The sequence below is a fragment of the Propithecus coquereli genome, unplaced genomic scaffold (assembly GCF_000956105.1).
Source record: "Propithecus coquereli isolate 6110/MARCELLA unplaced genomic scaffold, Pcoq_1.0 Scaffold64, whole genome shotgun sequence".
Taxonomy (NCBI): domain Eukaryota; kingdom Metazoa; phylum Chordata; class Mammalia; order Primates; family Indriidae; genus Propithecus; species Propithecus coquereli.
In genome coordinates, this window is record NW_012152396.1 from 1,153,659 (window position 1) to 1,164,159 (window position 10,501).

Here is a 10,501-nt window from a genome sequence, read left to right on the forward strand (position 1 = left end):
AAAAAAAAAAAAAAAGGAATCTTGATCATGGAAAGTCAGATTTCAGAAAAAAATTCATAACATAACCCCTTCAGTAAATTTCTCAGCTCCTATCTTCATATATTATCATGAATAACTAAGAGTTCATTTTACCCAGCTCTTCTAAAATTCTGAATCCCCAGTGTGTAAACTATAGTTGACATCAAGAAGAACACTATGTCTTGCTAGCCTTATGTAATACAAATCAAATCAAGTGACCAAGTTGTCCATGGATATAACATTCCAGTTAATTTTAATAACATATAAAAAATAATTAAATATATAAAACTAAATATATATGTAGGCTTGCCTTTTGATGAAAGCTAATGATTTATGACAATAGCATATAGTTAATATTCACTTTTGTTCCTAAAATATCTTTGTTTAAACAAAGTTTCTGAGCTTCAAAGCCCAAATTCACCAAGGAAAGCATCTTCTAAATCTTACTGCTGTAAGCTCGTTTTCCTGGACTATTATTATACATAATAAGAGACTTGATTTGACAGCTCCTATAATAACACATTATAAATTTTAAATTGGATGTGTTTTTTTTACCTTAAACTCTTGTGATGGCAAAACCATTTTCCTCAAAGCTGATTGGTTATGCAGGTCTACAACAGTGTTTAAATGTGACCTTGGTATGCCAGGCTTTCTGACGAGGAGGAGTCTTTTTATTTTGAGCATTTTTGGTACTGGACATGACATCTGCATGAAGCATTTTTGTTTTATTATTAAGAAATAAATGTGTCTTGCTCCTTGAGATCTCCCTGGCTTCAGCAATTTGTTGTCATTTCCACTAGACCGTTAAAAATATATTTCAAAGAGAGGCTAACAAAGTTCAAATAAAAGTCATTTTTTATATATTGCAGCATCTAACTGGCATTGGGTGAGTATTAGAGATTATCAGCATAAATTATATAATGCCAAATAATGCATGTAATTCATAGATGTTAGCTCATGTCCTTATTGCATTCCTTGACGTTGGTTTTACAATCATTGTTTGCAGACTAATCTTCTGATAAAACTTTAAACTCCTTGCTTTATTTGGTGTATTTATTTTCTTGCAAGTTTTCTTCCAACGTACTTAGATCTCCTTTAATACCGTGCTCTTGTACATTTCCCCATAGAGAAGTCTAGTTTTGTTGACATTGCACTAGAAGTGCAAAACACATTGCGTATGTCATTTTCTCTCCCATGTATCTTTCACCCTGCTCTTAACACAACAGATTAAGCTTGATTTAAGCTTGATTTTGAGGACCCTCTAATAAGGGTGTGATTAGATAAAATAATTAACATGACATGTGCCACCTTAAAGCTGAAGCTTTGCTATTCATTTCATTTATTTGTTCCGTTTCTTTATTTGAGTTTCTTCTCATGCTAAATCTGTATTTTTCTTAAAAGGCTTATGAAAATTTTGGTGAAAAAATGTTGCTGCTTCAGTGCAGGCATGGAGCCTCTTTTCCTAAGCTAGATAACTTGGTGAGTATTTTCATTTCTTTTTCCAAATGTATACCAGCTCTCAAACTAGATATTGTCAGAAGTACACTTGAGAAGACAAAACATTATTTAAATATGTCAGAAGGGCCGGAGGCGGTGGCTCACGCCTGTAACCCTAGCACTCTGGGAGGCCAAGGCGGGAGGATTGCTTGAGCTCAGGAGTTTGAGGCCAGCCTGGGCAAAAGCAGCACCCCAGCTTTACTAAAAATTGAACAATTAGCTGGGCATGGTGGCACACACCTGTAGTCCCTGTTACTGGGGAGGCTGAGACAAGAGATCATTTAAGCCCAGGAGCTTGAGGTTGCAGTGAGCTATGATGATGCCACTGCACTCTACCCAGGGCGACAGAGCAAGACTCTGTCTCAAATAAATAAATTAATTAATTAAATATGTCAGAAGAACGAAAGAGCATCTGTGTTCACACATGGAATGGAAGAACTTACACAGTTACTGTACTTTGTAGCAATCATTATGAGTGTTATTTTCAATTCAAAAGATAATTAATTATAGACTTTTATCAAATCATGGACTTTCAGAGATGGAAGAGATCTTAAAAGTCATGCAACATAATATATTAATTTTACAAAGGAGAAAATTAGTGGCATTATATATTTGCAAAATAAAAAGCCACATCTTCCTACGTGAGTGTGCAACATTACCAAGAATCACTGTGCCAGCTGCTACACAGTTGAAATGAATGATTAAGCAAGAGAAAAATCAAATGTCCAAAAGTTCTCCAAAATCTTGGCCCATAATCTTAGACACATTTAGAAGGGAAAGCGTTCACCTGTATTCCCTTTATTAGCTTCCTTGTATTGTTGTAGCCTATACTAAACACACTAGTTTTGACTGTTATTTTTAATTCTCTATGATGTTATAACTCTGAAAATCTTGAGTTTGTAGGACTTTTATGTATTACTGCTTCGTTTGTTTAATTGCACTCTCCCAGTTTCTCTGGTATTCAAAATATAGTTGATTATACCTACAGTTTGGGAAAAAGTCAATTATAAAAATGTCAACGTGCCCTTTAATTATATTGTTCCTATGGAAAACAAGCAGAAGGGTAAGCATTGGCTCAGATCACTGCTAAGTGCATTTTGTGCCCAGAAAAGGAAGAAAAAAAACAAAAGGAATGAGCAACTATTAGGTGTCTACATGTTGGTTACTATGCTAGGAATCGGGCTGTATCTGATATATCATGAAAATGAATCATTCTGATTAAAACCTTTACTTTCCTTTATTGTATGTGCAAATAAAAACGGGTTCCTTAAGGAATTACCCTAGTAAGTGCTTCAGAATAAACCTTGATTAAAGATGTAAATACAAGTCTTAATTTTACAAGGCTTGCTTAATTAACTAGATTTGCATAATTGAAATCCACAAAAACAGTCTTCAAACTTCATATGTGAATCTATAGTTTCAACGTTTTCCTCTAGAGTTTAATCAAGGTATCTAACAAAGAGATAAATTCACATTTCTGCCTGTTTCTTCCTATTTTCCTGACTGGACCTTGAGCAGAAATGATTTTTAAAAGAAGAATGATAATAATAATGATAATAATAGAAACAACCAGAGAGAAACGAGAAAAAATGGGATTCTGGAATATTCCAGTTTATTTAATTAGCCTCTATGTAATGGAATATTGTCTATAGCATCCTAGAAAATAGCACAATGTCCTGATTTTGGAGAATGCCCTCATTGAAACTGAGATTATTCTGTATAGTGAATGTAGCTGGACATGACAATTCCTTTCTAAACCAACTTAGCAACTAGAAACTCAAACCCATCAATATTCCTATTTTTTGTATAACCTCGTAATTAAATATTCTAGTGCTATGATCTTTCTCTCTCTCTCTCTTTCTCTTTTCTAATTCCTTTTTAATCTGATCCTTTTGGCACCGTGGAGCAGTACCAAGTAATATTATAATTGTCTGATAGTCTCTTAGCTTAAAATAAAAATACCAGCAGGGGCCCTGCCTATCTCTGTACTCTCCTTGACAGGCAAGTGGGTTAATACCTAGATAAGTGCAGAGTGCCTTTAGCATAATTATTTCACAGTCCAAAAAAAATTTTTTTTTTTTTGAGACAGAGTCTCACTCTGTCACCCAGGCTAGAGTGCCATGGTGTCAGCCTAGCTCACAGCAACCTCAAACTCCTGGGCTCAAGCAATCCTCCTGCCTCAGCCTCCCGAGTAGCTGGGACTACAGGCATGTGCCACCATGCCCAGCTAATTTTTTCTATATATTTTTATCTGTCCAATTAATTTCTTTCTATTTTTAGTAGAGACGGGGCCTCGCTCTTGCTAAGGCTGGTCTCGAACTCCTGAGCTCAAATGATTCACCCGCCTCAGCCTCCCAGAGTGCTAGGATTATAGGCGTGAGCCATGGCGCCGGGCCCACAGCCCAAAATTAAATTCAGTTTTGTATTCCAGGTACCAAGAGGAAAAATGAAGATTCTCCTGGTCTTTCTCGGTCTGCTTGGTAATTCCATTGCTATGCCAGTGAGTACTTTTTAAATGTTAGGCCTTTTTTGTGTGTTCTGTCGTTGCATGGCTTGACGACAACTATAGAGCTTATTTCAATTGATGTTCTGCCTTTGTCACTGTTATTCTCTCAGTTCCAGATGCACATGCCGCGAATGCCTCGATTTAGCAGTAAAAGTGAGGAGGTATGTACATTCAGTCTCAGGGGAGTTTTCCAGAGTCCTGTCTTAGAAGTTCCTAAGACAGAAGAATATTGGAAAATTTTCTGATATGTAAAATATCTTAAGAAAGAGATAAAGGGAGGGAGAATTTCAAGTTTTAAACTCGGGAGGCTGAGGCGGGAGGATCCCTTGAGCTCAGGAGTTTGAGACTGTAGTGAGCTATGATCATGCCACTGCACTCCAGCCTGGGTGACAGAGCAAGACCCTGTTTCTAAAAAAAAAAAAAAATGAGTAAATGAATAAGAAAATCTTAAAACTCTCAAATCAAGGCAAAGTAGTTTCCCCACTATCATCCTACGTATGTGTTTCAATGCTCGTGTTTAAGGTTAATGTGGATTTATGGTAAAATCTACTTGATGTTAGCTTCTTTGGTAAGTTTTTTAGCTAGCATAGGTAGCTATTTTTACCAAGGGTTATTATTAGAAGGTAGAAGCTTAAAAATCTAAATATCTTTTACATGACTCACACCCAGGATCATTAACCAAATTCAATACACATCAAAAAGGAGAATCATCTTGTCACATAGTTTTCACGTTCTCAAATGCTGAACTCCAAAAGAATAGAACAGAGCATTCAAAAACTTCAAAGTAGACCAGATTTCCATTTTCTATTATTTTATATTGATTCTTCTCAAAATAAAATTCTGACTTAAAAATTAAAGTTTTCTAGACGTTTCTTTAGTTGTATATTTATTTTACATTCATGCATGACTAGTATAAGACATGATGGTTGTGCTTTAAAATTGGAAATTCAACTTATTTCTTATGATTTGTGGATTGATTGAAGAAAATTTTCACTTTGCGTCACAATAATGGGTCCCTTTGGTTGCAGATGATGCGGTATGGTCACTTCAACTTTCTGAACTCCCCACATGTAAGTTCCTCTTTATGTTGTTTCAGATGATTTCTCATTTGTATCCAGATAGCTCCATTTTAAGGTTTGTCTTAGCTAATAGAGACACCAATCCACATGTATTAATTACAATATAATCATTATAAGAGTTTCAAGGGGAGAAAAATCCTTTCACTTGTTCCCTCATACCAAATTTTCTCCTTATTCATTGTTTTTTATGTAAATCAAAATAATTTAATCATAAGAAAAATTGTATATGTAGCCAAGAAAATTCATTGTGGAAAAATACCACAAAAGATTTCACAAATAAGGACAACAAAAATTATATAGTAAATACTGGTGGCGTTAAATTTTATTTGGATTATTTTAAAAGATAATACTAAAATTATGAAATAAGTTTTTTATGTTATTTAAATACATGTAGGTTATTCTTGTCACCGTGCTAATTTCAGAATAAACTAATAATGAATCAAGTATCAGTTGGATCTTCTGACATAATTTTTCTAACAAAATGCAATGATAGCGCAATAATACTAGCCATCACTTTTGACTTTCATGGCATGATCATCAGTGCCATTTTAAAGGAAAAAATCAAGAACTTCATCAATTGTCTCTTAATCCTTTTTGTTCAAGTGATTCTCTTTTAAATCCCCTTGCCTAAAATCATTATCATTGTCAATTTTCTCTTCCTCAACTTTTGATTGGCCCAACTTTTTCAAACCCTCTTTCTTGATTTTGGTGGCTTTGCCTGTGATTTGAAATTTTCACCGACTTAATAGTAATGAAATTCTGCATCTTGATGCAACATTTGCAATTTTGTCTTCCATCACTCATATATCTTGGGTACATCATCCAACAGATAGCAAGAGACTAATTAATGAGAACTGGGGATAGAGAGAGGTGTTAAACCAAGGAGGAAATGTTTGAACGGGAACTAATGTTGTAAGACTACTAATTCATAAATTATCATAAATTCATAAATTAGCATTTTCAGATTATTATAACTACTTTTGCTTCCCTGCTCAATCTTGTAATTGCCGGGATTCTGATAATGAAAGCAGTTAATGAAGATCCATCTGTAAACCAGGAAGCATAAGCACCATATAAGTGTGTTGACACAGATTGAATTTTTATTCTTTTTCTTTTCTTTATGTTTTTTTTGTTGTTTGCTTTATAGTCTCACTTCCTTTATCTTAGTTTTGTTTTTGTTTTTTCTCCTCTTTATTCAGCTTTGTAACAAGTCACCTGGGTTCTGAACTTGACATTAAACCCTCTGTAACCTTACTTGTACACTTCTTACCTGAGTCAGAGTTTCAGAGTTAGAAAATCATCAGTCAAATTCTTAAACTGAAATTTCTCATCTAATTGTGCCTTTAGGTTTGTTCAGTTGTTTGGCTTTCTGGAAGACTGAAGTTCATTTCTATAAGACAACATTTAAAGAAATTCTAGCTAAAGATCTTGAAGCTTCCATTGTTGAGTCAAGTTTCATAGGATTTTTAAGCTCCTTGGCTGAGTTTTAGAGGCTGACATGAGAGAGTGGGGAGAGACTGAATCTCAGCCCTAGTGTAATCCCACTGTTATGTGCTACCCTTTCAGTTGCCGCACTTCGGCCCCGTGTATGGACATGGTTTGCAACTCCCTCATCAGTTCCCACCATACCAGATGCCCATGTGGCCTCAGCCACCACCAAACACATGGCAGCCACACAAACCCTCAGCATCCAAACGCCAAGGCAAGACTGACCAAACCCAAGATACCCAGAAACCCAACGAAACTCAGCCAAAAAAGTCATCACAAAAGCGGCCTTGGACACAGCCTCCACATGCCCCAACCGATCCCAAAGAAGACGATCAGCCACCTCAGGTGAGCCTTGCCCAGAAAAATTCCAAATCAGAGCCATAAATGGCCTCAGAAGGAACTGGAGGGCCAAGCCACCCCCACGTACACACTTCCTCCAGAACTCCTCAATATAGGTACTCTTATGTGGCAATACTATCTTTTGTTTTGACACTGACCCAAAACCGCATGGCAGGTCAACTCCAGCCTTGTCTGATACAAAATCACCCAAATATTGTTCCCTTAAAGAAGTTCCTTTTAAAATACAGAGGCAACATAACATGGTGTAATAACATGAGCAGTAATCTGAGAGTCGATAAACGAAGGTTCAAGTTCTATCCCCAGCCCTTAATTAATTGTATGATCTTGAACAAGTCACTTCACCTTTCTAGATGCCGGTTTCCCCGTGAGTAAACTAAATGGTTTCTAAGTCTCTTCCAGATCTATGCTCTGATGATCTGAAATATTGCTCTGAAATTAACATTGCTTCCAGTGCATCAGGACAGCATAAATGTCGTCCTGATGTAAGGCAAGAAGATGTGCACATGGTTTCTCAAACTCTCATCCAGTGTGGCGCTTCAAAAATACTGGCTTTTAGTCAGTTAATATTTATTATCAGACACTATTCTAGACGTAGGGAACACATAATTGAATAAAAAGACGCTCCTGGATTTGAATACTGGTTTCAATCATTCACTAGCTATGAGATTTTGGGCAAGTGATTTAACTTCTCTGAACTTAATAATCTTAAATAAAAATGAGAAAAATGATAGTAGTAGGTATGTTCTATGGTTATATGTGGATGAAATGAGTTTAACAATATAAAATGCTCAGCACAGGGCCTAGAACATAAGTGTTCAATAATACTAATTGTTATTGTCATTATCATCTTTGCTCTGAAAAAGAAAACACAGATACACAGTTTGATGCAAAGAGAGTTGTAGACTCTCAAGTTTCTATTGTATTTAGCTGATTTGTTTCACTTTTTATTTATTCTTCTCAATTCCACGTCACTTTTGACTCTCTTTGTCTTTAGGCATTCCCACCATTCGGCAACGGGCTATTTCCCTATCATCAGTCACCGTGGCAGATCCCACAGGTGAGAATTTTTTTACACTAGAAGTGAAAAATAATATTAATATGTTATATTTTAAATTAATGTAAATTCATACACTCTAATGGAATACCACATTCCAACTGGTGGAGAGTACGAAACAAAATCATTGCGTCAGTAATCATGCAGAAAAAAATAATTTTTGAATGAATTTTATACTCAAATTGGTGACATGAACACAGCCTAAATCCCCAAACAGATACGAATGACTTAGTTCATAAATTCATCTTAAAAGGTTGTGCTACTTCATCACTATACCCTCACTTCCTTAAGAGATTAGAAAACACAGATTATCCTCATTTAATGTAATGGAGAAATTGGGACAAAATGGAGTTTGAAAACTACAAGCTAAACTATGATTAGACTAAGATATTTCCATCATATCTTATTGTTTCTAGCCACAGATACATCATTATAAATAATCTTGCAGAACAGTATTTATAAGAATGCTTAAAGAATCCTTTAAGGTTTAAAATCATTAAAACATAATATTGAAATTACACCATAGACATTAAAAATATGAATGGCAAAATAAATTTTTGAACTAAAGAAATATTAAAGGCCAATTGCTATTCAACAAACAAAACAAGAAATATTTGATGACTGTTCATTCAGCCATGGCGTAAGTTTTTCTTGTCTACAACTCTGTAACCAAGAAGCTTTTTTACCAAAAAGAAACAATTTATTTCAAGGAGTTAAGAGTTCCTTACTTTTTTTTCCTTAGGAGTGACTTTCTTTTACTGGCCATACTGAACTAAGGAAACTAAGACAGTACCAAGTAAAGACTGTAAAAGCAGATAAATATGATTCTTAAGCCAAAGTAACTATTAATGTCATCTACATAGAAATTCTTCAAAGTCCACGGGAACCAAACTGCTTTTCTAAACCTTCTCACTGGATAGTAATCCCTAAGCAGAAACTCAACCTCCAAGTTTGATTAGGAAAATTAACCTTGCTCAAATAAAAATGTTATAATAACAATCCAAGAAGGATTGTCAGTTTGTCACCCTTAGTTTGAAGCAGGCATTCTGAAAGTAACATCATTATTTAACCTTTATTATTAAATCTTCTAATATGAATATTTGGATCCTAATAGCACTCAAATCTCTCTCTCTCTGTCTCTCCTCCTCTCTCTCTTACTCTGTGTCTGTGTAGGGGGTTGTATTTGTAGGGGGTGGGGATTTTTTTGGAGTGCTGGAGATAGTAAGGCAGAGTGATTGCTAGGAGATGCCGCCACACAGCATGTTTTAAGGAAGATAATCTAGGATTCAGCTGAAGCCTTTGTATGTACCAGTTTCACTGTTGGATCTTAACTCTTAATACTTAGACTCTGATAGCTAATGACTCAGAAGCTAAAAGCTCACGGTACTAATACCCAGTCACTAACTTGAGCTATTTTTAGACACCTTGCAGTCTTACAAACAAATGGTGGCACAGAAAGTGGTTTTCTCTTGTGTTCATTGTGTTCTTTACTTTGCAGAGGCTACCACCGCCAGGTTATGGCCGCCCACCAGCCAGCAATGAAGAAGGAGGGGTAAGTACGAGCAAAGCTACCTTCCCCATTAGGAGTTATAGTCCATTAACCCCTGCTTTTTCATCCACATCCAGTAAGAAAGTTAAAATCCAACACATGACCTTGGGAGTTCAAGCTCCCAAGATTGTTAAAAAATAAGAAAGTGAAACAAATCAAGCCAGTGACCTAAAGATCGATGCTGGACTCTAGACAGTGACAAACAAAGAAGTACATACGGGCATCTTAGAATGTTATCCTCAGGAAGGAAGTCGGTGACCAGCTAACTCCTTTATAGCACAAACAAAATGAAGCCTGGAGAAGATAAATTATTATTCAATTTCACCTACTGAGTTACTAGATAAACTGGACCCAGGACAACAGTTTTCTGATACCCTGTCCAGTGGCTTTTTACTATACAGCACTAGGAGAAGAGTCAAATGTATGCCACGCAGTGATATGCTCTTAAACTAGCACTGTCATTGTGTTAGTGATTGTGGCGTAACAGCGCATCCCTGGAGCTTACTTCCTCTTTTTCCCTAAACATATGCTATGTCCTCAGTCAAATGTGGAAACCCAGTAGCTTCGCTGGGATGGTAGGAGGGCTTGTTCTTAAAATAATGACATTGAAGATTACTGTGTCAGTAATGGCATAGGTGCTTTCAAAGATATCATTGTGAAATAACCCCAAATAAAAATGGTTCAGATTAATTGTACGCAACCTAGAAACTGGCTTTTCAAATTTTCACAAGCATTAACGTGAGAAAGCAAAGCAGAATGACCCAGGCAGTTACCATAGGCATTAAGAAGTCTATATTCTACCTCTTGGCCGGGCGTGGTGGCTCACGCCTGCAATACTAGCACTCTGGGAGGCCAAGGCGGGCGGATCGCTCAAGGTCAGGAGTTCGAGACCAGCCTGAGCAAGAGCGAGACCCCATCTCTACTAAAAAATAGAATGAAATGATCTGGAC

General features: G+C 36.2%; 1 protein-coding gene across 1 annotated transcript in view; it reads left to right on the forward strand.

Moving 5' to 3' along the window:
• Positions 1-1,443: 1,443 nt before the first annotated feature.
• The window catches only part of ENAM (enamelin), a 14,356-nt gene continuing 5,298 nt past the window's right edge, over positions 1,444-10,501 (forward strand). The window contains exons 1-7 of the mRNA XM_012659828.1: positions 1,444-1,497; positions 3,947-4,015; positions 4,138-4,182; positions 5,050-5,091; positions 6,667-6,933; positions 7,943-8,005; positions 9,501-9,554. Of these exons, the coding sequence (XP_012515282.1) occupies positions 1,444-1,497; positions 3,947-4,015; positions 4,138-4,182; positions 5,050-5,091; positions 6,667-6,933; positions 7,943-8,005; positions 9,501-9,554 (594 nt within the window). The remainder of the gene's footprint in view (positions 1,498-3,946; positions 4,016-4,137; positions 4,183-5,049; positions 5,092-6,666; positions 6,934-7,942; positions 8,006-9,500; positions 9,555-10,501) is intronic.